The sequence below is a fragment of the Oncorhynchus mykiss genome, chromosome 3 (assembly GCF_057628025.1).
Source record: "Oncorhynchus mykiss isolate SJ-2025 chromosome 3, ASM5762802v1, whole genome shotgun sequence".
Lineage (NCBI taxonomy): Eukaryota > Metazoa > Chordata > Actinopteri > Salmoniformes > Salmonidae > Oncorhynchus > Oncorhynchus mykiss.
In genome coordinates this window covers 68,840,710-68,868,678 of record NC_143024.1, presented here as the reverse complement: position 1 = coordinate 68,868,678, position 27,969 = coordinate 68,840,710, and the positions used below count along the sequence as shown (strand labels likewise).

At 44.1% G+C, this 27,969-nt stretch overlaps 1 protein-coding gene across 7 annotated transcripts in view; it reads right to left on the bottom strand.

Moving 5' to 3' along the window:
• The window catches only part of LOC110520272 (semaphorin-5B), a 186,799-nt gene that overhangs the window by 64,026 nt on the left and 94,804 nt on the right, over positions 1–27,969 (bottom strand). For all 7 annotated transcript variants that reach the window (XM_090229997.1, XM_021597457.3, XM_090229998.1 and 4 more), the window contains 4 exons: positions 13,618–13,680; positions 12,686–12,784; positions 11,771–11,984; positions 311–596 (listed from right to left, as the gene is read on the bottom strand). In XM_090229997.1, the coding sequence (XP_090086123.1) occupies positions 311–596; positions 11,771–11,984; positions 12,686–12,784; positions 13,618–13,680 (662 nt within the window). The remainder of the gene's footprint in view (positions 1–310; positions 597–11,770; positions 11,985–12,685; positions 12,785–13,617; positions 13,681–27,969) is intronic.

Genomic DNA, 27,969 nt, shown 5'->3' with positions numbered 1-27,969 from the left:
GGAAATTTCGGCATACTAACTATACCCATACTATGACCAATACGCATACTATATACTCAATTTATGTCATAAATTGTATGGCTAGTGCAGTTAGTATGAGTATTCAAACACAGCTTAAGTGTTCTCAAAAAGTGGATGCTGAATAATGATAATCATTAGGCCTGGAAACTGCAGTAATGGAGTTTGCGTGGGGGTGGGAGGGAGAGGGTACGTGCGTGGTTACTGCACCTGTACATGAGTGCGTGTGTGTGTGTGTGTTTTCCTGAGTGTGTGTGTGTCTTGCATAAGAAGACTATTACTCATCACTCACACATTGGTGGTGAATATCCCGTAGATGAGGTCTTGTTCAGGCAGATAGAAGGTGCTCTGCAGCTCATTATAGTAGAAGGGGAACTCTCCGGAGCGCGAGCAGTTCAGCCTGGCCTTCATGAAGGTGGTCCAGGTGTCTTCCAGTAGGAACCGCCCTCCGATGTCGTTCTTACAGACGCGGGCCACCCGGGAGTAGACGGTCTTCCCACAGTCGTGTTCCACAGCGTTCTCACGCAGGAAGAAGAATGTGAAGAGACCCACATCATAGGCTGAGATGAAATGGGGCTCTGAGGAAGAGGAGGAGAGGACAAGAGAGGAGGGGAGGGGACAGAGAAGGAGAGGAAGAAGGGCAGAGGGGAAGAGGAGACAAAGTCAGAGAGAGCATTAGAGTCCATGCAGCCATAGGGGATGATTCTTAATGTCATGCTAGTTTATACTGACGAATGAATGTGTCCAGTCAAGTTGATAATAAAGTCATCCTGGGAGATAAATTCATTAGTCACAGTCATCCTATAAAACGTACACTGCATTCATTCCTCCATCTGTAAATTGGCAGAACACATGATCAATCTTGATGTGGTAAAGACATGAGACAAATGCACTCGATGAGTGGAACAAAATCAATATAGACTGTGACTTCATCGTCCATTCTAGTTGGTGCTCAGAAACACTACATGGTACGGCCACTCAAACAGTCTCCCTGTTGTGAGTTGTTATTATTACAGACACGGGTTAGCCTCAGTCCCAACACTGAACACATTAACAGCAGACATAGCAGGGTTCAAACAACATTTAAAATATGCTTTATTGAGCATGCCTGGACAAAATGGAACCAATGGTTTAATTCCAAAAGTGCAAACTCTGCCCATCTGGCATTACATTCAGGCTCAAACAAACACTCAATGACAGCATTTGAAAGATGTTAAATACTATTTGAACCCAGATGTGATAACCAGTAGCATGCCTTCTCCCCTGTAGAGTTATACTGTAGAGGAGGATTGTTCATGACTAGAGAAGCAGTGGGGCTGTGAGAACAACACAGTATGTGCAGTCAATGCTGCTTTCCCTAAGGTAACATTCATTCTCAGTGATATCAAACACACACACACACATTCTTACACAAACGGACAGCTTGGATGCAGAGCAGAGAGCGTAGATATTAACCTGCAAACAGTCATGATGATAAGTGCCCCGGGGGCCAGCACTACCTTTTAAGAGAATGAGATTATAGGAGAACGCAGGCGGTCAGCAGGAATGGAAACAGCATCAGAAGCAATAACAGAACGCATAATTCCATTTCAGAACACTCATAAAAAAACAACTGCAGGTAGTAGCTGGCGGCAGCCAATAGGAATGGGTGAAATGGTGGTAGAGACGGACTAGTTCACCAAATAGCACAATGTTTGGTGATATCTACAGATGCTTCCCTGCTGCAAGTCCAAAGACATGCATTGACATGTTAATGATAGTCGATTGATAGTTAGTGGAGCATCTATAGATGGACTATCAAAATAAAATGTTAACCAACATTTTCTTGTCAGCTGTAGCTTCATCCACTGTCCCATTATTCTTATCCTATAGTTAGCTTTCTCCATATGTTTTATCGCACTGTTTGATCATTGTCTCTAGGGTAAGCTTAATGTTAACATGCCAGCATGGGGAGCCATGTTATACAACCCACAGCTTTGCTGTAAATAATTACATGTAATGTAATCCATGTAAAATCATGTAATCCATTTCTGATAAGCTATCATGACAAATCTACCATTACCTCCCTAACCTGGCTCTTCATGATACTGTTTAATGGAGGACCGAGTTCCCCAGTTCAGTCAGCTAACCGATGCTTACAGCCATGTAAATGAAGGTGTGTGTGTGTGCGCGTGTGGTACTGTTTCACCAGACCTCGTGCTGGGTCCTAGATAATTACCACAGAGAGAGAGAAGCCAGAAAAAGGCTTCAGCGTATATTAACACTACTGCTTCCCCAAGGCTGTCAGACACACACACACACACACACACACACACACACACACACACACACACACACACACACACACGGCCCGGTTGCTGTCAGAGGTGGCATTTGAATGAGCTAATACTCTATACACAGTCGATACAGTATAATATACATGTTTAGGCTGCGTAACGTGTGTGGGCGTCAATCCAACAAACAGATTGTTCAATCTCCACACAGTCTGATTGAGGGCTGTAACTGACTGACCATGGGGAAGAGGAGGAGGAGAGAGAACAAGAGAGAGAGAGAGAGAGAGAGAGAGAGAGAGTTTTTAAAAAAACTTTAGGTCTGGGAACCCACAACACAATAAAACACTCAAACATCAATGGTTAAACATCAATTAAAAACACAACACCAAATCTTCCTCCACTGTAACTTAACACAACAACTACTGAATACCCCATATGCTCATAACAGCCCAATGTCATTAACCAGTTTATAATAGGCAAACTCAACCCTCTGTCTTGCTGCCAACATCTCCTCCAGCATACCCACCACGTCCACAGAAGCCTGTCCCCGAATACTGCTCTTTCATCTTCCAGATTGCTAATTTAGCTGCCCCTGACACTAAGTTAAAACTTCTTATGGCTTGGGGGCAGTATTTTGACGTCTGGATGAGAAGCGTGCCCAAAGTAAACTGCCTGTTACTCAGGCCCAGAAGCAAGGATATGCAAATAGTATATTTGGATAGAAAACACTCTAAAGTGTCCAAAACTGTTAAAATAATCTCTGTGAGTATAACAGAACTGATATGGCAGGCGAAAACCTGAGGAAAATCCATCCATGAAGTGGCATTTTTTTGATGTGGGTATTATCAATTGAATGCCTATAGAGTCTCTAATGGGTTAGGACCCAGATTGCAGTTCATATGGCTTCCACTAGATGTCAACAGTCTTTAGACATTGTTTTAATGCTTGTTTTCTGAAAAATGAAGAAGAATGAGACCTTTCTGTCTGTGGACTGAGGAAGAATGCAGAGCTGGTTTGCGCGCCTGACCGAGTGCCCGCCTGACCGAGTGCGCGCCCTTCGTTGTTTTTCCTTTCTGTTGAAGACGCTATTGTTCAGTTTAAATATTATTGATTATTTAGACAATTGACAACCCGAGGATTAATTATAAACACCGTTTGACATGTTTCGACAAACTTAACCGGTACTATTTGGATGTATTCGTCTGCATGTTTTGATCACCTTTGAGTCAGTGGATTACTGAACAAAATGCGCCAAAATGAATATTTATTGTGTAGCGGGGACTCTTGTGACTGCAACCATATGAAGATCTTCAAAGGTAAGTGATTCATTTTATTGCTATTTCTGACTTTTATAATTACTTTACTTTGTTGTAAATGTTTGTATGCTTTTGTAGGCGGGGCGCTGTCCTCAGATAATCGCATGGTATGCTTTCGCCGTAAAGCCTTTTTGAAATCTGACAAAGCAGCTGGTTTAACAAGAAGTTCATCTTTAAGCCGATGTATAACAGTTGTATTTTTTATGAATGTTTATTATGACTATTTCTGTATTTTGAATTTGGCGCTCTGCAATTTCACCGGATGTTGTCGAGGGGGGTCGCTAGCGGAACACCTGCGCCAAAAAGGTTAAGTAAGAACACTACACCCCTTTGACTAAACCTGTACTTTGGCCCAAATATAAACAGTTGGGAAGAGAAAACCTCTCCCAGAGCTGAGAACCAAGTAGTAATCAGGTCAAATCATCCCGACCAACCTGGTACACAGATGTGCCAGAGTTTCAGAATGGACACCCCTCCCCAACAGTTGGATCCAGGTGTACCAGATGCATGTTGGTGACTATAGCTCCATGTATTATCCTCCATTGGAGGTCAGCTGTCCTCTTATCAATAGGCAGTTTATATAAAGACCGCCAACAGCCTTTTGGGGAGGCACCTTGACCAACACATCCGACCACCTCGTCGACTTTACCCCTTCCAGGGAAGAAGCAGGGGACACTTTTACACATATTATGTATGTGGCCTTCTTTCCCACCGCATTGAACTCCCCCAGCTCCGGGGTGTCGAAGGACAACAGAATACCCATGTCCTTCTTGAATGCCCCCACCGCAGCACTTACATTCAGCGCAGGGAAAACATAATCCAGACCCTCCGTCCATCGATCAGAGTTGGAAGTATCAGTCACACACTGCCGATGAAGTACTGGCAAGGAATCGCAGACCTCAGCTACGACCTTTCACAGTAGGCAAGATGATCGGATCTCCGCTCTTTCTCCCAGCTCCTCCAACAATCTGCTCCTGCTCAGCATCAGATGACTCAGCTTGGCACACCCCACACCTAACAGACATGAACGTAGGCTGGCTGAGCTCTTAGCACGGGATTGGATGACATTGTTATAAAAAAAGAGCCTCTTCAAAAAGCCACATCCCTAGTGGTGTGCCGGCCCTACGGGACATGTCGAAAACTCTCCAAGCCTGCATAACAGACTCATAGAATGGAGTCAGGTCAGATAAATCACTCCCTCTAGCTTTAACCTCTACGGGATCAGTGTTCCTCAACCAGGACGGTTGAGCTAACGTGCGCTAATGTGATTAGCATGACGATGTAAGTAACAGCAAACTTTCCAGGACATAGACAGGTCTTATATGGGCAGAAAGCTTAAATTCTCTAACTGCATTTTCCAATTTACAGTAGGAATTACTGTTAAAAAATACCATGCTATAGTTTGAGGAGAGTGCACAACAACAAAACACTTTTACAGCAACTTGTTTGATACATTCACCTCTGAAGGTAAATAATGTACATTCAGTAATCTTGCTCTGATTTGTCATCCCGAGGGTCCCAGAGATCAAATGTAGCATAGTTTTGTTTGATAAAATCAATTTTTATATTCAAATGTAGGAAGTGGGATCTACAGTTTGAACCCCTGCTGTCTCTGGCTCCACACCCACCCTACTCAGCCATCTAGATGTGTGAAAGTTAGTGTATAAGCTAAAGATCCATCATGTATGACATTCCTGGGAGTGTGTAAACTTAAATTTTGTATTACCATATCATTTTTGTATGTTCTCTGTAGTTATGTACTTGAAAATGTATCACATTTGGGCAGAGACAAAATATTGTCCAGTATTGCAATGCTTCACTGGATCAATCTGAAACTTTGTACACACACTGCTGCCATCTAGTGTCCAAAATCTAAAATGCGCCTAAACTGCAATATAATATCATGGCCTTTCTCTTGCATTTCAAAGATGATGAAAAAAAATAAACAGGTTTTTTTCATTGTATTATCTTTTACCAGATCTAATGTGTTATATTATCCTACATTAATTTGAGATTGCCACAAAGTGTTTAAAAAAAATGGTATCAAGCATATGCATATCATTGCTTCAGGTCCTGAGCTAGAGTTAGATTTGGGTATGTCATTTTAGGTGAAAATTGAAAAAAAGGGTCAGACCCTTATTAAGAGGAAAAGGTGCTTGTCTAGGCACAAACAGCCCGCTCTCCTCATCAATGTGTAGGCTGTAGGAATTTAGGAATTTATATATTCCTCAATTCCATTATTTTACTTTTAGGTTGTGTGTATTATGTGTATTGTTGTTAATTGTTAGATATTACTGCATTGTTGGAGCTAGAAACGCAAGTATTTCCCTACACCCGCAATAACATCTGCTAAACGTGTATATGATAAATAAAATTGGATTTGATTTGTATCAACCCAGCTAGAACCATCACTGTACAACAGTCTCTGGGCTGCTTGAAGCCAGAAAGCCATGACCCTAGAAGAAATGTCCACCAGGTATTACCCACCCTCGTGCAGTGGCAGGTACAGGGCTGCAGCTTTAATCCAATGTTGTCCAGACCAGAAGAAATTGACAAGGGTCCTCTGAAGCTCTTTTATCAGGCCCCCTGGTGTCTGTAAACTCATTAGTCTGTGCCACAGGGTAGAGGCGGTTGGTTAGGTTATTGGCTACCAGCACCCTTCCCCTATAAGACAGCTGGGCTAGAACCCATTTCCACCTAGACAATCAGGCACACACATTTTTTCAGATCAGATTCTAGAATAAATCCCAGTCTTCATCCCATCTCTGCCACACTGAAGCCCCCATGGTAACCATGGAGTGGTTCCTATTTGAAGATGACCTGCCCACAGGAACACACTCTATTCCCGATTAACTCTAGCTGAGGAGGCCTCCTCATACACCTTAAGAGCATTTGAGAGAACCATAACATCCTCAACCCCTGTAATAAAAACTTACACGTTATCTGCATAAGCAGACAGTGCTATTGTGGGACCCTTCATAACCCCTGGCACAGAGAAACCTCACTTATAAAAAACAAAGCACTGGTTCAATTGCCAGACAAGATAACTGTCCTGAAATTGGGCATCCCTGCCTAATACTCCTATGAACGGGAAAGGGTCAGCTCAAACCACCCCCACCTTCACCATACATGAGAACCCCAGCATACTTTAGACTCATCCAAGACAAAAAAACATCCCCAAAAGGCTTTCACTATTTTGAACAAGTACTGGTCGTCAAAGATGGTCAAAAGCTTTCTCCTGATCCAAAGAAAGCAAACCCACATTCACATCAGAGAGTTTAGAAATGTGTAAAACATCTCTCATCTCCAATAGCTCATTGGGAATAAACGGCGGTACATTCAAAATCGTTACCTTTGTAGATGGAGAAAAAGCAGAGTAACTTAAATAAACATACATTTAAGAAGTACGGCATGCACAACCATCCGATCGACAAGACGCTCTTCTTTAACAAAAAACACCATTGCACCATGCACAACCATCCGATCGACAAGACGCTCTTCTTTAACAAAAAACACCATTGCACCATGCACAACCATCCGATCGACAAGACGCTCTTCTTTAACAAAAAACACCATTGCACCATGCACAACCATCCGATCGACAAGACGCTCTTCTTTAACAAAAAACACCATTGCACCATGCACAACCATCCGATCGACAAGACGCTCTTCTTTAACAAAAAACACCATTGCACCATGCACAACCATCCGATCGACAAGACGCTCTTCTTTAACAAAAAACACCATTGCACCATGCACAACCATCCGATCGACAAGACGCTCTTCTTTAACAAAAAACACCATTGCACCATGCACAACCATCCGATCGACAAGACGCTCTTCTTTAACAAAAAACACCATTGCACCATGCACAACCATCCGATCGACAAGACGCTCTTCTTTAACAAAAAACACCATTGCACCATGCACAACCATCCGATCGACAAGACGCTCTTCTTTAACAAAAAACACCATTGCACCATGCACAACCATCCGATCGACAAGACGCTCTTCTTTAACAAAAAACACCATTGCACCATGCACAACCATCCGATCGACAAGACGCTCTTCTTTAACAAAAAACACCATTGCACCATGCACAACCATCCGATCGACAAGACGCTCTTCTTTAACAAAAAACACCATTGCACCATGCACAACCATCCGATCGACAAGACGCTCTTCTTTAACAAAAAACACCATTGCTTTATTCATCCAACATAAGCAACATTTCCATAGCCTACCTTCTCTCCTACAGTGACCAGAAACTCCTCCAGTGACAGTAGCTTCAGTAACACACGTGAAGCCATGCCGAAGTGACAGGGATGGCATCCCCATGTGGGTCGCCATCCCCACCAAAACAATGGCAATTCCAACAAGAACTACAACATACCTAATTCTACCACTAAAACACAAAAATACTCAATCATGCATAGAAAAAGGAAAACCACCAAGAAAGGAAACAGAAAACAGAGGCGATCTAACTACAGACACCACTCACACTCACTCATACAATTCCCAACATGCACCAACACTCCCAGGATGCAGAGAGAGAGAGAGAGAAATACAAACCCTCCAACCCAAAAAGGACTATGGTGTTGATGGTATACTAAACGAAAGGATAAAATACACAGACCACAAATTTGGCATCTTTCCTAGAATTTGGAACCAAGGTCGGATCACCCCAATCCACAAAAGTGAAGATAAATTTGACCCAGATAAATACCGTGGAATAATATTGGAAAAATCCTCTGCAGTATCATCAACAGCAGACTCTTTCCTCAAGGAAAACAATGTCCTGAGCAAATGTCAAATTGGCTTCTTACCAAAATACCGTACGACAGACCACATATACACCCTGCACACCCTTATTGACAAACAAACAAAACAAAACAAAATATTATCATGCTTTGTTGATTTCAAAAAAAGCTTGTGACTCATTTTTGGAGTCCCCGATTGCGTCCCCGATTGCGCAGTTTGGACAGGCGGCCAGCTTTAGGAAGAGTCTTGGTGTTTCCAAACTTCTTCCATTTAAGAATGATGGAGGCCACTATGTTCTTGGGGACTTCAACGCTGCAGACATTTTTTGGTACCCTTCCCCAGATCTGTGCCTTCGACACAATCCTGTCTCGGAACTCTATGGACAATTCCTTTAACCTCATGGCTTGGTTTTTGCTCTGACATGCACTGTCATCTCAAGGATGATAAATGGAACTAGAACAGTCTGCAGCACCTCACCAGGCCTCACCCTACGGACTCAACCGAGAAGGGCCTACAGCAGCACTTTGCTATTTTGCACAGATTTTGTCAGACATGGGCCCTGGCAGTGAATCTCAGTAAGACAAAAAATAATGTTTCCCCCAAAAAGCCAAGACAACAAATACAAACTATAACTAGACACTGTTGCCCCAGAATTACACCTACCTCAGCCTAAACATCAACACCACAGGTAACTTCCACAAGGCAAGAAGGGCCTTCTATGCCATCAAAAGGAACATAAAAATCAACATCCCAATTAGGATCTGGGTAAAAATACTTATATTAGTTATCAAACCCATTGCCCTGTATGGTTGTGAGGTCTGGGGTCCACTCATCAACCAAGAATTCATGAAATGGGACAAACACACAATTGAGACTCTGCATGCAGAATTCTGCCAAAGTATACTTTGTGTAATGCAAACAGAGCAGAATTAGGACTATACCTGCTAAATTCTACAACCACCTAAAAGGAAGCAATGCCCACACATTCCACCACAAAGCCCTCACCTACACAGATTAACCTAGAGAAGAGTCTCCTCACCCAGCTAGTTCTGGGGCTCTGTTCACAAACAAAAACAGACACCACAGAGCCACAGGACAGACACATTTAGACCCAACCAAATTATGAAAAAGCAAAAAGATATTTGAACCAATGGTAAGAATCAACAAAAATAACAGCGCAATCTAGAATGCTATTCCACAAAATGAGGTGTAAACTGAGCTACACTTCCTAACCTCCTGCCAAATGGATGACCACATTAGAGACACACATTTTCCACAGATCACACAGACCCACAAAGAAGTTGAAAACAAATCAAACATTGATAAACTCCCATATCTGTTAGGAAAAATACCGCAGTGTGCAATCACAGCAGCAATATTTGTGGCCCGTTGCCATGAGAAAAGGGCAAACAGTGGAGCATTGTAAATATAACGTATATTTATCTGTATAATAATTTTCCCTTTCATACTTCAACTACTTGCACATTGTTACAACACTGTACATTGGCAATAATATAATTATTATTATTTGGGCAAAAAAATATATATATATATTATGTGAGTGCAATGTTCACTAATGTTTTACCTTGTTTAATTACATTTTGATTATTGTCTGTTCCATTTGCATTGAATTGAATAAAGTGCTTTGAATTGAATTTGAGAGAGCGAGAGAGAGAGAGCGAGAGCGAGAGAGCAAGAGAGAGAGAGAGAGAGAGAGAGAGAGAGAGAGAGAGAGCGAGAGAGAGCGAGAGAGAGCGAGAGAGCAAGAGAGAGAGCGAGAGAGAGAGAGAGCGAGAGAGAGAGCGAGAGAGAGAGCGAGAGAGAGAGCAAGAGAGAGAGCGAGAGAGAGAGAGCGAGAGAGAGAGCGAGAGAGAGAGGGAGAAGAGATTATTGCCTGCCTGCCTGTGTTCTTTAGGGACTTCTACATCCTCAATGCTCCCCAAGCTCCCCACTTCATTCTCATTTATAATAAAAACAGTTGGTCAGTACCTGGCAGGTCCCAATCCAATAAAGAACAGATTGATTAGATTCAGAACCCCCTCTGTTCTATTCTGTCTGTTTGTTTGTGAATCCCCCTAACTGGGGAGGCTTATGACTAGAAATGAGATTTTAATTCTTACTCAGTCTCCTCTGAGGTTGCTCGATCCAGCTCAAGACTCTGGAGGAAGAAATGGAGCTTTGCCCCAAGAGGCTGTGTGTATTTTTAGGTGGGCTGAGGGAACGGAAAGAAAAGGTGGTGTGTAACTAAAGTGAGTGGTGTGGTGTCTGTCTGTCTGCAACTAGCTGTGATTATGCTGATGAGCAGAGCGCTCTCTTCGCCTCTCCACTCCTCCCTCCCTTGCTTGCTCCCTCACTCGCTTGCTAGAGAGGCTTCGGTAAAGCCCACCTCCCCAACACACACACCTCAGACACACACACTGTCAGAAGAGAGCCCTGTGTAGCATGAAGCATGCAGCACGCTGTAATTTCACCCTCTCCCTGACGCGAGGAATAATTACACTGCTCACTGCCTTCTGAGTCTCTGAGTATATCACCTCTCCTGTGCCTGGCCTGTATACCACTATCTCCTACCTTTCCTCTCACCCCATTTCTCCTTCTGTCTGCTCCTACTGAGTCTTACTTCTCTTCTCTAGCCTCCTACCCTTTTCCTCTTTGTCCCACTAATGAAGCCTCACCTCCTCTCCTCCCATTCTTACACCATTCATTGACTCCTGAGTGTCTCTCCTCTCTCCTGGTCTACCACTGTGGCGTCTACCTCTACCTACTCACACTTCCTCTCTCCCCTTTTCTTCCCCTTTTCTTCCTCTTCTTCTTCTTTCTTCTCCTTCCTTCCCCTTTCTCCCCCTACTCTGTGAAGCCAAGAACTGTGTGGCTGCTGTGTTTGAATTATTGCAGATGAGAAGCACCGTCTCTGGAAGGTTTGTCTTTTTTCTGCATGAGTCAGGATGTATTTTGGAGGTGCATTCAGTAAAAAAAAAACTTAGTGTCAGCAACAGGGATATTATAGACACATAGCCATGACTTTTGGGGCTGATGGAGGTTTATCTAACTTAGCTTTTCTACGGTGCCAGCCAACACCAGCTCATACTGTCCACACCCTTCCTACCTCTGTGATCCCTATTCAACAACACTGTGGTGGATTACACAAATCGCTTTTTGGGGTGCCAAATTACCATGGTTTTTGTACTAGGATACTAGGAAAGGGTAGGACATAGTTCCACTGAGAAACATGGTTGATAGACTGCATCAAGACAATTAACAATCTGGAAGCGCTGGATCTCTGACAAAGATCTTAGCCCTTATGCAACAATCCACTTTAATTGACACTACACAATGATAAATGAGCTAACACATGGTGGGCAGTGTGTGTGTGTGGTGTGTGTTTGTGTGTGTGTATGTTACCATTGAGCCACTTGGAGTTGTACTGGGCCGTCCTGAGGGGTGGCATGCCCCCCAGGCTCCGGTAGATTACAGGGTCGCGACCAGAGAAGTCGATGACTGTGGCGGCATATAGTTCGCCGCTCTCCGTCACCACCGCCGTGGAGTTATGGCGAGGATCGTAGGGGCACCTTGCCACGCCGTTCACGCGATCCAACACACTACTCATATTCCCTACCTGGGAGGAGGGAAAGAGGAATAGAGATAGAGATAGAAAAGATAGAGATATATAGATATAACGATAGAAAATATAGAAAAGATAGAGATATAGAAAAGATAGAGATATAGAGCGATATAGATAGCGATAAAAAATATAGATATAGAGATAGAAAAGATAGATATAGAGATAGAAAAGATAGATATAGAGATAGAAAAGATAGATATAGAAAAGATAGATATAGAGATCGAAAAGATAGAGATATAGAGATAGAAAAGATTGATATAGAGAGCAATATAGATAGAGATAGAAAATAGAGATATAGATAGAGAGATAGAAAAGATAGAGATAGAAAAGATAGAGATAGAGAGAGAGAAAGATAAATAGGGTGATAGAGAAAGAGATAGAGATAGAGAGTAAGAAAATTATAGTGTTGTTACTGTCTTCCCCTACCTCTAAAGTCTCCTCCAGACCATATGGCTGTTTGATGTTTATATTCAAGTCTGTATCTTATTCCCTCCATCATTCACCCCCCACCCTGCCAGTTATCACTCTATCCCCCTCTTCCCTCCATCCACTCTTTCTTCCTCTCACCATCCTCCTTTACCTTCTTATCATTCCTTCCCTATCCCCCTTACCCCCTAGGTTTTCACTCCATTCTACTTCTTCCTTGAACCCCATCCACCCTGACAGATATCATTCCATCCATCCCTCCCCCTTACCTCCCGGGTGATACAGAGGGGCTGGAAGGCGTTGGTTCCACAGGTGATGACCTCAGTCTTATTGACCAGCAGGACGCGGATGTAGTTCTGACACTCCACCTACAGGGGGTGGTAGAGTACAGAGATGTTATAGGTTAGAGAATTACATACAATTCATACAATTGCATGGTTGTATTCACTAGAAACCAAATGGAAGAAAATTGACCGAAACTGCGTGGGTCTACCTGTACTTGATAAGAAACCTGATTTAAAAAGCTGCTTGTTTCATTGCAAAACATTTGGCTACAGTTTGTTACAGTATGCACTAATGAATACGAGCCAGCATTACTCACCACTCACTTCAATGATATGACTGTAATGACTGTCTATCTTTCATCTGTGAGATGAAATGTAACACATCTAAACCTAGTCCAATCACATCTCATTATTAGAAAGAATTCAAGTTTGTTTATTTGTCATATACAGGTGATATGCAGTATATGGAGTACACAGTGCAACTAATTGCTTTACTTGCAGGTTTGTCATACACATTGAGGGAACCATTGTCTGACGATTGAGGGGGACATTTTTTTTATGAAACTTCTTAGTTTTCCTTAAATATATTGTTTTGGCAAATAGAGTAACTTTGTTTTAGAACTTGAGGTCAGACGAGGTTCTAAAGGTTTCAGAAAGAAGTGACTGCTTTTTTGTTTCTCCCCTCTTGAGAAAAAGGCATTCAATTCCTACAAAGAAAAAGTGAAATAACAAAATTATCACAGTGTTTATCAGCCGTTGGAAGGAGAGGAGAAGGGCCACTTCCTCATCCAATCAACTGCCCGCTTTTAAAGCAAAAGCTTTTATTCAGGGTGGCATCCTGTGTGTGTGTGTGTGTGTGTGTGTGTGTGTGTGTGTGTGTGTGGGTTGGGGGGGACACCCTTAAAGTCATCGTTTACCGCCGTCTTCCCTTTGCTCTGACAGGACCTCCTGGTGTCATCGTCTGGACCCCATTCCGTTGCCTAGGAAACCAAAATAAACACACATAAAAGAGTGACTGGATGCAGCATTCACCTGTTGCCAAGGGGGCTGCCTGACTAGTGCCTGCTGGCTGCCTGACAATGATGCAACTGTTGAGCTTAATATTGCTACTAACAACACAAATGCAATGAAAAGACATGAACCTTATTGATGTTTGTTAATTGCGTCAACATGGATCTGAGTGGGCCAGCCAGTGGATTATGAGGTCAGGTAACCAGATAGGACCAGGGCTACGTCCTAATTTGCGGCCGAGATGTCATTATAATGGAAATGTGTTTCAACGTCCAATCTTCCACACACACATCATCCTCCGATCCTCTACCACATCACAGCCCACTTACATTCCTTTAGAACCGCATTGGGTTTAATTAAGAATGCCCCAGCCCCAGCCCCAGCTCAGTGCTGGGACACACATAAACAAACACACACACACACGAGGCAGACACACACCGTCCTACAATCCTCTACCACACCACCACATGCTTTTTCTCCACTGCCCAATTGCATTTTTTTTTTTTTAACCGTATGTCTTGGGTTTAATTACGAATGCTGCACCAGGAGACTGGTCTTGCTGCTCAGTGCTGGGGCACACACACACAAACACACACACTTGGCTATCAGAGCAGCATTGGCATTTTGTATGGGAGCCTGGGAGATGGCCCTCTCTCTCTCATGTTGGTTACTGTGTCTAGGTCTCTCAGTCTCACTAAAAATAGCTTGGCCTAACCCTAGTGCTGGGAGAGAGAGAGGCTGGAGTTGGCACGGACTAGGTCCAGCTTATACCCCCACTGTGTCACTTGTCTCCCTCCTCTCTCCCCCTCTCTCTCTCCTCTAATCTCTTACAGTGAATGGGGGTCCTCTCTGCGCACTGGAGAAAGAGTCTGCCATTCGGGTTCTCTATCGAGTATTGACTTTAAGACGGATCATCCATAACACACAACACAACCACATCGACCAATATTTTGGCTTATTCTTCACACAGTGGGACATTGTCATGCACAACAGGGCTAGGGGACACTACAAAGACCACATCGTGGTATGAAAACAGATACCCCAAGACTGGAATTTTGTCCAAAAGCGTCAGAAAGAAAAGGAAAGAGAGTAAGAAAGAAAGAGACAAATTGATTAGTGAAATAAATCGATATTTAACTCGATGAGAGAGAGGAGTAAGCTAGCCGTGTCTGTGTCACAAATGCAAACTATTCACTACGTATTGCACTACTTTTGAACAGAGCCCAATGGACCCTGGCCAAAAGTACTGCACTATATAGGGAATAGGTTGCCATTTGGGATGCATGTGATGTGTCTGCTGTCCCTGAGATGAGGCTGGGTGTTATCTCTCTGTTCTGAGAGACTCTTTAATTAACCTTGCTCATACTGCACTGAACAGAGAGAGTGAGAGAGAGAGAGAGAGCGAGAGAGGGGTGGGAGGGGGAGAAAGATACAGAAAGAGAAAGGGTGGGGGAGAAAGAGAGAACGAGGGAAAGAGGGGGGGAAGAGAGAGATGGAGAGTGAAAAATGAGAGAGAAAGACAGAAAGAAAGACAGAGACAGAAAGAATGAACGAGAGAGAGGGAGAGAGAGAAATGAGCTGAGAGAGAGAAAGCTGCAGTCTGTCATGTAGGCCAGCCAGCCATACTGACACACTGTGATGAAATTAGACAACTAGAACAGTTTAAACTCACAACCGATAAGAGCTCGGGCCTCAAATGGAAAAAGAAAAACAGAAGCTTTTTATTATATGAAGGCGTTACTCTACCACCATGACAGTCAACAAGCACTTCAAATACCATCACGCATACCCCCGCGCTAGCAGTGCTGAGATGACATGATTCAAAACACTCACACATTCACACCTCTCCTTCCACTGCCGTAGCTGTTTGTCTCAATGGGAGGTTGGTGTGTGATGGATGCCTATGTGGTGAATCATCGTTCAGGTCATTACCATCTTTTCTCAGCGAGGCCCCATCTCCGAGGATCCCATCGGCTTAACCCCTGACCCCTCGCCCCTACCGCCCCTCCCTCTCTTCACCCCGGTCTGGAACAAAGCCAGCTCAAAGCCAGTCCTACTCTGAATACCACAGGGCCCATGCACTCAGAATACCAATACCACTCTACCCCCCCAGCTGTGACAGGCACTCTGAGTGGGGTGACGGTTGTACAATTCCTGCCTGCCCGGGCTGGGATGGATGGAGCGGTTTGTACTGTATGTCTGCCTGTGAGCAGGCCCGTAGGCAGTGGTGGAATGAGGTCACAGTGTAGAGGCTTGAACCTGTGTTACAGTTCCAACTACAAGTGTTCATTTAGAAATAATGATATATGACATAGTGATGAGGAGAGGTGGAGGACATGTCAATATCACTGTTCATGTCCAATACAAAGTATTCTAGACCAGTTTCCTAATCCTGTTATATGAGTTTGACATTACATTTTGGATGATTTTTTGTTAAATTGAGCTACTGACATTTTAAAGTAAAACTAACAGAAGAAACAATTTCAACAAGTCATTCACTCGACATGGCAATTTGAAGAGGACTATAACACATTGGTTTGAGCAATAGAAAATGGCCATTACTAAAAAAACTAAATGAAGTTAAATGAAGTCAATTATTCCAGACCTGGACTGATTTGCAGATAAATTGCGACAGCACTCTCAGATGCATTTCCTCTATTAGTAGGGCCAGCAACAATGATGTGCCTCCAACAACACTGTCTATTTACCCTCAAACCCAAGTGTGACACCTCATTTCTCCAACTTTGCCACTTTTGGAGGCAATAAGTATTCTGCCCTCGGCAACCCGCTACAGGAAAAAAATCATGGATTTTTCATGGGCAAATAAAATAGCTGAAAGTACAATTAGTGAAAGGATGAAGGATTCATCACTTATGTTTGGGAGGGAAATGAATTCTATTTTTACAGAGGAAGTAATAAATGCTAATGAAACAAACCGCTAACAGTGAGCCAGACAGTTAAAGAGATGAGCAATGGCTCTTCCTTAAACATGGATGGCACTCTGTAGATAAGACTGTCGTTCAGTGACATTTGACAACAATCATGTTGACTATTAATTATGGTTTGTAAATATGAGGAATAAATGTGTCTGTAGAGGAGTGTTGACAAAAACTTACTCCAGGAATCAGGCAGAACTTCTTTATCAGCAGTAAGAGTTTATTCAAGCAATTGCAAGGGAGATCACTCAGGATAAACAGGAGAGGAACTCAAAAGTTAGAGTCACACAGTCATTATACACTTATTTTACACAATGAGCTGCTTGCCTCTCCTAGCCTACATGTCTAAGAGAAGGAAGTGATTTGTTTTTTAAAGCCTATTCAGTATGAAGAAGAATTTGGCCTTGAGCTGGGTCTCTGGTGCCCAAAGCGATAAGGAGCCACCAGCAAATCACGCCTTTGTGCGGTGTGTGAAGAGGGTAGTGGACAGCTATGGAAAATTACCGGTCGGTCGATCGATAGATCGATAGATAGTACTTTTCAACTCAAGCATTTACATATCATTAGACTGTAACATAACCATTTTGCCACAACAGAACATTTCAGTTGGTGTGCTTGGTTTTAGTAGGCTACAAGTACAGTATTTAGTACTACGATCACAACCACTGTGATAGCTTGGGACCATGCAGTGGACTGTAGGTACATTGACTCTTGTGGACTTCCCTTTGTACACGTACCTTCGTACCTTTATAGACTCTACAAATGTATTTAGTGGACTGAGAATATATTTGCTGTTGAATCTATGTACTGCTAAATACATTTCCCTCCCTATATCCTTGACTCAACCTCAAAATCTCTGTCGAACCTCTTCCTCCTTTGACGTGAAGAGTAGGGAACATTATTTGCATACTGATCTGTGATGAAAGTGTGGAGAGGAGGCAGAGATCACCCAGCTCTGTACAGCATGTTATAGCCTGCTAGCTGTTCTCTGCTCTACTCCAAGGTCCCCTCATTTCAATGGGCCAGCATCCCGTTCTGCTTCGTCCTCTTACATACTCTTACAGAGTACCCTATTCAGGCTCCAACCGACCCACCCTCCACTCCCTCTCCTTCCTCCGTCCCCTTCTCCACTCCCCTCTTCATTCACCCTGTCCCCTGTCCACTCACCAGTCCCGCCCTCTCCCCCCTGCCCTACTGACGGATGTGACAGGACTCTCAATGGCTCTGCCTCATTGTCCATGAACACTGATCCCTACACAAGAGGGCGCAGATATGCTCCCCTCCCCCGTGCACTCCTCCAGCCCTCCTCTGCTGCCCTCCTCCTCCCTGTGCTGTGCACTCCAGCCCTCTACTGGGCCCTCTCCTCCTCCCTGAGTGTGTGCTCGTGTGTTTGTCCGTAAAGTAGACCATCTTTGAAGTGCCACAGCTGTTCTGACCCAATATGTACACGAGAGAGAGAGAGAGTGATGCGGAGAGAGAGAAATGGAGAAAGAGATAGAGGGGACAGTAAACCATCTGAGAACACCATTCTATCACCACTCCTGTACATCTGTAGCAACTCCCAGCTCCCTCAGCCTCCTTGTGAAGGGGGCTAGGGGCAGTATCCTATCCAGTAAGAGTGGGTGAATGATGACTTTAATCTGTGAGTGTGGTGCACGCTAGCTCCTCTCTGCCCCAGTGGTGCCTCCTACAGTCTCCTACAGACCATTACTCTACATCAGAGGAGAGATGAGGCAGAAACAGGCCGGCTGGGCCGTCTCCTTGATTAGCTGCACCATCTTGGATCATCCCTCAGCACATACGCTGACACACACATACACTCGCAAAAGCACACACCACATGCACACACGCATTCTCTCTCTCTCACACACACACACACACACACACACACACACACACACACACACACACACACGGTCCTGCTGTGAGACACTAGCAGATGACTTGTCCCTATCTGGCTCTGTAGGCCACAGATTATCCTCCCATTCTGACAAAGACCACATCAATTATTCATTCTCTTTTGAAATTGCAGCAGGAAAATGTGATCATGAGTCTGGATGAATGATATCAGGCGTGACTCAAACTCCGGGTCATGGAGCTGGGGCTGGAGCTGGGTCATGGAGCTGGGGCTGGGGCTGGAGCTGGGACATGGAGCTGGGACTGGGGCTGGAGCTGGGTCATGGAGCTGGGGCTGGGTCATGGAGCTGGGGATGGAGCTGGGTGCTTTACTTCTGAGGACAACTGCAGGGTGTGAACACCCTCCTCTACTGTCTTTATAATACCAGTCTGTCCACTGTCATAATGTACAGTTGTATGTGAGGGGCATTGTTGATGAGGATACCAGAAAGTGAAGACTTTAACCCCAAAATACACCGTATGGCTATGGGCAAGACTTACACCAACGCAATTCACATTTGTGCCTGTGAAAGACTGGATTCCTACCTACATGTAAATAGTACTTCAATCAATCAATCACCTAACCAAACCTCCATGTACATATTACCTCAATCAATAACCCCAACAACCTCGCACCCCAGTACACTGACTCTGTACTCCTTGTATATAGCCAAGATATTTTTATTTTGCGTTAATATATTGTTTTAATCTATTTGCTAATTTTCTTACTTATTAACTGTATTGTTGGGAAAGGGCTCATAAGTAAGCATTTCACAGTAAAGTCTACAGTTGTTGTATTCGGCACATGTGACATTTATTTTATTTGGATTTGATACCTTTCAGTCGTTGCATCTTCATGTCAAGATGTTTCAAACAACCAGATGTCATTTTGTTCTTCTCCGTCCTTCAATAACCTACTTCAAGAAGTTTACATAAGTAAGTAAATCTAAACAAGAGAAAATCATTTATTTTCCTTCTCGAGCCTAAAGAGTTTCCCACAAACATCTGTTGACCAGGGAGTTTGAAGAGAAAACATCCTGTTGTTTGGGGAAGATATAGTTCAGAGGTCACCTCTACTCCCCTGACCTTGGTCCTCACAGCCCAAAACAATGCAAGTCAAACAAGGCTTTCCCCCAATGACCGAAAACAGCTTTCAGCTTCCTTATGACTCAGTCACATCTGATTCTATAAGGCCAGAGCTCTTTCTCAATTAATCTTTCCTCAATTCCACACATCTTCTTGCATCACCTCTTCCCAAAAGACATTGTAGGAGAAGGTCTGTGGGAAGGGACCTTGGACCTTCACCTTCAATACAGTTGGGAAGGTTAGAAAGAGGAAGTGAGGAATTGTGGAAAGATGAATTGAGAAAGAGCCCTGGTGTTTGAGAAGAGCCATGGAACATACCGTAGGCCAACTGGGGCCAAACTGATCTGGGTCCAGCAAATTGAGAGTCCTCTCTAGCTTCCGGACCTGGTTAATGACTGGTCTGAGGACAGATCTGGGTCTCAGCAGTGCACAAGGTTACCCGTTTCTCAAGATGCTCTAAAACATTATCTGTAGAAACTGAAAAGTATTTTGTGGAAAATATGGACAACAATAGAGAGAAATTGACCTGAATGGATTTCTTTCTCGCTTCTCCCAAACAAAACGTCTGCCTGATATTTGGGATAATGGTTATTGAAATTGGGTCATTTTGGAGAGAGAATGGGCACACTACACTGTATTTTCGAAAGGAAAGAGATAATCACAAAGAAACTCCCTGCAATACCTTCCTTACATTTACAGAGGAGGAAAACAATCATCGGAAATGGCAGCTGCTATGCTCTGCCGAATGGAAGAATGCAATTCAACATGAGAGCCACCGGGTCAGACTAAATGTGTGTCTTTCAGAGCTTAAAGAGACAGGAATACAAGTTGAACTAAACACTTTATTTACCGCTCTGAAGACTTCAACATCCTTTCTCACTCTCTCTCTCTCTCTCTCTCTTTCTCTTTCACTGCACTCTAATCATCTGAGAGAATGGTTCAGGTGGGTGAACAACATCTCTGAGGTATGCACCTCAGAATAGATCATCTCAGTTGCCATCCACATGTGTAAATATCATATTTGTCATTACTTTTTATAATGCAAACAAATTCCCCTTGAGGAACATTCAAGAGATCACACTAAACTGAACTAGAGAACACAAAACCCCAGTTGTCTAAAAAGAAAATAACTACCTTCCCTTCCATGTTTGGAAAAATATACCACTGGAACTTTCATTCCAGTCACGTGGGACAGAGTGACTCTTGACCCAAAAAGACACTCAGTGGACGATTGGGAGGACAAGCTGGCTGAAGAGTGAAGCTGAGAAAACAGTACGTCTTAGTTGGCCTGGAGTTTGACTTGGAAAACAAATTGATGTCCCCAAGGCTGTGCTATTAGCAGCATGGCAGGGCTAGGTTAAGGTACCCTGATGGGTTGAAGTATGTATTATCAATTTCAAGGAAGTTTGGTTGGAGAGAGAGATATAGAGAGCGAGTAGAGAGAGACTAAGATGGATAGTTTTGTTCTAGAGAGAGAGAGAGGGGAGGGGGGAGAGAAAGAGGGGAGGGGAGGGGAGAGGGAGAGTTTAGTTCTAGGAAGAGAGAGAGAGAGATGTGGAATGAGTTATAGAGCTATAGAGGAATAGAGGTGTAGAGGTATAGATGAATAAAGGGATGGCGATAGAGACAGATTGTGAGGTTGGTTCTGCTGGCTGTAGAGGGCTGTATCTCCCTCTGGACTGTATGCTCCTGCAGGCCCAGGCTGTTTATATTCCAACCCTGCGGAGCTCAACTATTACCTCTCACAAGGAAGCTCAGCTGGCCTAAACATACCTTCTCACCTCTCCTTTTCCCCCTCTCACTCCATTTCCAACATCCAACCTTCATTCACAAATCCTTCATCCCTCTCTCCCATCTCCCTTCATTTTCAACCCCCACTCACAAATCCTTCATCCCTCTCTCCCATCTCCCTTCATTTTCAACCCCCACTCACAAATCCTTCATCCCTCTCCCATCTCCCTTCATTTTCAACCCCCACTCACAAATCCTTCATCCCTCTCTCCCATCTCCCTTCATTTTCAACCCCCACTCACAAATCCTTCATCCCTCTCCCATCTCCCTTCATTTTCAACCCCCACTCACAAATCCTTCATCCCTCTCCCATCTCCCTTCATTTTCAACCCCCACTCACAAATCCTTCATCCCTCTCTCCCATCTCCCTTCATTTTCAACCCCCACTCACAAATCCTTCATCCCTCTTTCCCGTCTCCCGCCATCTCCAACCTACATTCCAAACTCCTAACCTCCTCACCTCTTCTCCCATCTCCCACCTAGAATCACAAACCCCTCTCTCCATCCATGTCAGTGGAACGACATTCCTATCCCTGACCTCTCATCCCTGACTTCTCCTACACCAGTTGTCAAGCCAGAAGATATTGCATGCTCTGTAACTCCCACTTACCACACTATACTGACATGTGGTTGTATGAAGACGACATTATGCAGCCACTGTCATGCCCTATGTAACATGAAGGCAAAGGTGTAAAGTACTACTTAAGTAGTTTTTTGGGCTATCTGTACTTTACTTGACTATTTATATTTTGACAATTTTAAATTACTACATTTATTTTTGATACTTAAGTATATTTAAAAGCAAATACTTTTAGACATTTACTCAAGTAGTATTTCACTGGGTGACTTTCACTTTTCTATTAAGGTATCTTTACTTTTACAGTACTATTTCCACTACTGCATGAAGGAATGTGTGAGTGAGTGGGCTTTGAGCTACAAGCAGTGAGAAGACAAGGCAGAAAGTGTGGTATTCTTGGTACAAATAAGCAAACTGACCAGACCATCACCTCAACGTGAAGCAAAGGAAACACAGACCAGACTCTCCAGATCAAAAGAAGACAAAAACTCGAAATACTGTACCTGCCTGTAGTACATACACAGAGACATCTGGCCTATCTGAATGACATGCTCCAAAGGGAAACAAACACTAAAAGAGGAACGCAGATGAAGGAAACAGTCCCTCTTTCTCTCCGCTTTCTGCTGTTTTATTGTTCCTGTGAGCAGGCCCACTGGTGGAGCAGGCAGTCTACATCACAGAAACATACTTTCAGCAGGGTGTGTGGGTGGGGCTCAATCAGAAAATCACATTCCCCTCACCACATTCACATCCCTCATTCACTCTCCCCTACAGAGAGAGAGGGGTGAGATGGAGAGAGAGAGAGAAACACAGAGAGAGAAGCGGGGGGTGAGATACTTTCCAGGAAGAAGAGCACTGACGATAGTCTCAGATGTTCAGTGTCCTTGTTTTTTTACCTGAGAAGGACAGTGATCCCATCGGAGGGCCCACCTCCTATGTGTGTGCGTGCATGTGTGTGTATGTGTTTGTTAAGATGACAAAGGAGATCATTAATTCATATACACCCTCCACAACACCTACCAGCTTAGACTCCTATACACACAGAGCTGAGAGCTCTAAGTGTGTGTGTGTGTGTGTGTGTGTGTGTGTGCACATTCTATCGGTATCAGGGAAAATTCTTTTGATTTCTGCAGTTTGGCAGAGGTAGCTACTCCTCCATAAAGACAAGAGAGGTGGGCTATAAAAATCCATCCAAATTCCATGGATGTGTCCTGTGCAGGTTAGGTGTCATGCTGGGTTAGGTGTGTGTTGGGCTGGCCAGAAGGCCAGATTGGGAATGTTTAGTTGGACTGTGGTGAAAGAAAGACTTCCCTCTCTTCCTCTCACTCTTTCCTCTCCCCCTACCTCTCCTCCCATCTCTCTCCCCTCCCTCCCTCTCTCTGCTCCTCTTTCTCACTTTCCCGCTCTCCCTCTCCCCTCCATGCTTGCCTGCCCACTGATGGCAATGACAGGTGTTCTCACAGGTGTCTGTTAGAATGGCCTGGGCATGCCCTCAAAGCCACGGAAGCATCAGAACTCCCCCCCACCCCATCCCCCCACCCCAGAACATCACAGGGAAGAGCTAGGTCTGTCCTACTGATCTTGCCTGCCAGGTGCTTCGTGTTTGGCATGGAAAGCCGAGCTCTGTCACTGTCTCTCTCTCTCCATTATAAAAACAAATAAACTTATTGGTCGTATACACATTTTGCAGATGTTATCGCAGGTTCAGCGAAATGCTTATCTCTAGCTCCAAAAGTGCAGTAATAAAAAAAAAAGGAAAACAAACAAATTAAGAAATATTAGAACGAACAATGTCAGAGTCCTGAATATAAAAAAATATACATACACCACCGTTCAAAAGTTTGGGGTCACTTAGAAATTATTGTTTTTGTCCATTAAAATCACATCAAATTGATCAGAAATAAAGTGTAGACATTGTTAATGTTGTAAATGACTATTGTAGCTGGAAACGGCAGATTTTTTTATGGAATATCTACATAGGCGTACAGAGGCCCATTCTCAGCAACCATCACTCCTGTGTTCCAATGTCACGTTGTGTTAGCTAATCCAAGTTTATCATTTTAAAAGGCTAATTGATCATTAGAAAACCCTTTTGCAATTATGTTAGCACGGATGAAAAACGTTGTTCTGATTAAAGAAGCAATAAAACTGGCCTTTAGACTAGTTGCGTATCTGGAGCATTAGCATTTGTGGGTTCGATAACAGGCTCAAAATGGCAAGAAACAAATAACTTTTCTGAAACTCATCAGTCTATTCTTGTTCTGTTTAATGAAGGGTATTCCATGAGAGAAATTGCCAAGAAACTGAAGATCTCGTACAACGCTGTGTACTACTGTCACGCCCTGATCTGTTTCACCGGTCCTTGTGCTTGTCTCCAACCCCTCCAGGTGTCGCTTATTATCCCCTGCATATTTATCCCTGTGTTTCCTGTCTCTCTGTGCCAGTTCGTCTTGTTTGTCAAGTCAACCAGCGTTTTTGTATCTCAGCTCCTGCGTTTCCCAGTCTCTCTTTTCTCATCCTCCTGGTTTTGACCCTTACCTGTCCTGACTCTGAGCCAGTCTGCTTGCCCACTCTGCCTGCCCCTGACCTCGAGCCTACCTATCGTCTTGTACCGTTTGGACTCTGAGAAACAGATGCCTCACAAGTCCTCAACTGGCAGCGTCATTAAATAGTACCCGCAAATCACCAGTCTCAACGTCTGGTTGATAATAGATAATAACAGAGTAGCAGCAGCGTAGACGGGGGGACGGGGGGGGGGTGCATAGGCTGGGTAGCCATTTGGTTAGATGTTTAGAAATCTTATGTCTTGGGGTAGAAGATGTTTAGAAGCCTCTTGGACTGGGCCGTACCCTGTAACCTCTGTAGTGCCTTGCGGTCGGAGGCCGAGCAGTTGCCATACCAGGCAGTGATGTGACCTGTCAGGATGCTCTCGATGGTGCTGTAAAATCTTTTGAGGATCTGAGGACCCATGCCAAATGTTTTCAGTCTCCTGAGGGGGAATAGATGTTGTCATGCCCTCTTCACGACTGTGTTGGTGTGCTTGGACCATGTTAGTTTAATGATGATGTGGACGCCAAGGAACTTGAAGCTCTCAACCTGCTCCACTACAGCCCCGTCCATGAGAATGGGGACGTGCTCGGTCCTCCTTTTCCTGTATCCACAATCATCTCCTTTGTCTTGATCACGTTGAGGGAGAGATTGTTGTCCTTACACCACACGGTCAGGTCTCTGACCTCCTCCATATAGGCTGTCTCATCGTTGTCGGTGATCAGGCCTACCACTGTTGTGTCATCAGCAAACTTAATGATGGTGTTATGCCTGGCAGGGCAGTCATGAGTGAACAGGGAGTACGGGAGGAGACTGTGCACGCACCCCTGAGGGGCCCCTGTTTTGAGGATCAGCGTGGCGGATGTGTTGTTACCTACCCTTGGGGCAGCCCACCTTGGGGCGGCCCGTCAGGAAGTCCAGGATCCAGTTGCAGAGGGAGGTGTTTGGTCCCCGGGTCCTTAGCTTAGTGATGAGCTTTGAAGGCACTATGGTGTTGAACACTGATCTGTAGTCAATGAATAGCATTCTCACATAGGTGTTCCTTTTGTCCAGATGTGAAAGGGCAGTGGAGTGCAATAGAGATTGCATCATCTGTGGATCTGTTGCTGCGGTATGCAAATTAAAATGGGTTGAGGGTTTCTGGGATAATGGCGGCGATGTGAGCCATGACCAGCCTTTCAAAGCATTTCATGGCTACAGACATGAGTACTACGGGTCGGTAGTTATTTAAGCAGGTTACCTTCATGTTCTTGGGCACAGGGACTATGGTGGTCTGCTTCAAACATGTTGGTATTACAGACTCGGACAGGGAGAGTTTGAAAATTGTCAGTGAAGACACTTGCCAGTTGGTCAGTGCATGCTCGGAGTATACGTCCTGGTAATCCATCTGGCCCTGCAGCCTTGTGAATGTTTACCTGTTTAACGGTCTTACTCATGGGGCGGCAGCGTAGCCTAGTGGTTAGAGTGTTGGACTAGTAACCGGAAGGTTGCAAGTTCAAACCCCCGAGCTGACAAGGTTGTTCTGTCGTTCTGCCCCTGAACAGGCAGTTAACCCACCTAGGCCGTCATTGAAAATAAGAATTTGTTCTTAACTGACTTGCCTAGTTAAATAAAGGTAAAAACATCGGCTGCAGAGAGCGTGATCACACAATCTTTCAGAACGAACTTTCAGCATGTTTCAGTGTTATTTGCCTCGAATCGATCATAGAACTAGTTTAGCTGTAGGCTGTTGTGTCACTGAGCAGCTCTCAGCTGTGCTTTCCTTTGTAGTATGTAATGGTTTGTAAGTGCCTGCCACATCCGCCAAGCAGAACCACTCTAACCCCGAAGTTTATAAGAAATCCCGCTATGCCCTCCGACGAACCATCAAACAGGCATAGCATCAATACTGCTCCTTGAAAGCAGCAGCTCTAGCCTTTAGCTCAATGCGGATGTTGCCTGTAATCAATGGCTTCTGGTTGGGGTATGTACGTACAGTCACTGTGGGAACGACATCATCGATGCACTTATTGATGAAGCCAGTGACTGATGTGGTGTCCTCCTCAATGCCATCGGAGGAATCCAGGAACATATTCCAGACTGTGCTAGCAAAACAGTCCTGTAGTTTAGCATCTGCTTAATCTGACCACTTTTTTATTGATCTAGTCACTGGTGCTTCCTGCTTAAATTTATGCTTGTAAGCAGGAATCAGGAGTATAGAACTATGGTCAGATTTGCCAAAAGGAGGGCGAGGAAGAGCTTTGTACGTGTCTCTGTGTGTGGAGTAGAGGTGGTCCGAGTTTGTTTTCTTCTGGTTGCACATTTAACATGCTGATAGAAATTTAGTAAAACAGATTTAAGTTTCCTTGCATTAAAGTCCCCTGCTACTAGGAGCGCTGCCTCTGGGTGAGCGTAAGCTGTATTTTGCTTATGGCAGAATACAGCTCATTCATTGCTGTCTCAGTGCCAGCCTCTGAAAGTGGTGGTATGTAAATAGCTACGAAAAATACAGATTAAAACTCTATGTAGGTAGTGTGGTCTACAGTTTATCATTTGATACTCTACCTCAGGCGAGCAACAGCTCGAGACTTCCTTAGATATCGTGCACCAGCTGTTATTTACAAAAATACATAGTCCGCCACCCCACCCCTGTTCTATCCTGCCGGTGCAGCGTATAACCAGCCAGCTGTATGTTGATAGTGTCGTCGTTCAGCCATGTCTCCGTGAAGCATAAAGTATTACAATTTTGAATATCCCTTTGGTCTTCCACGTAGGTCATCTATTTTATTCTCCAAAGATTGCACGTTTGCTCGCAGAATGGAAGGAAGTGGGGGTTTATTCGATCACCTACGAATTGTCAGAAGGCAGCCTGCCCTCCGGCCCCTTTTTCTCCACCTCCTCTTCGCGCAAATTACGGGGATCTGGGCCTGTTCCCGAGAAAGCAGTATATCATTAGCGTCGGCCTCGTTAAAGGAAAAAAACGATTCTGCCAATCCATGGTGAGTAATCGCAGTCCTGATGTCCAGAAGTTATTTTCGGTCCTAAGAGATTGTAGCGGCAACATTATCTACAAAATAAGTAGAAATATAAGTTACAAACAATGCAAATAAACAAACAAAAAAACACAATCGGTTGGGGGGCACGTAAAACATCTGCCTTCTTCTCCAGCACCATCATATTTAATATAATGTGTGTATAGACAGTATGGACAGTATACAAATAGAAATGGTGTTTACAGCAGTATTTATATAGGATGAGCCTTGACTACAATATAGAATATAAATATGAAGTGGGTAAAACGGTATGTAAACACTAAAGTGACCAGTGTTCAATGACTCTGTATAGGGTAGCAGTCTCTAAGGTGCAGGGTAGAGTACTGGGAGGTAGCCTGCTAGTAACAGTGACTAAGTTCAGGGCAGGGTACTGGGCCCTATAGTCCTCTAGGC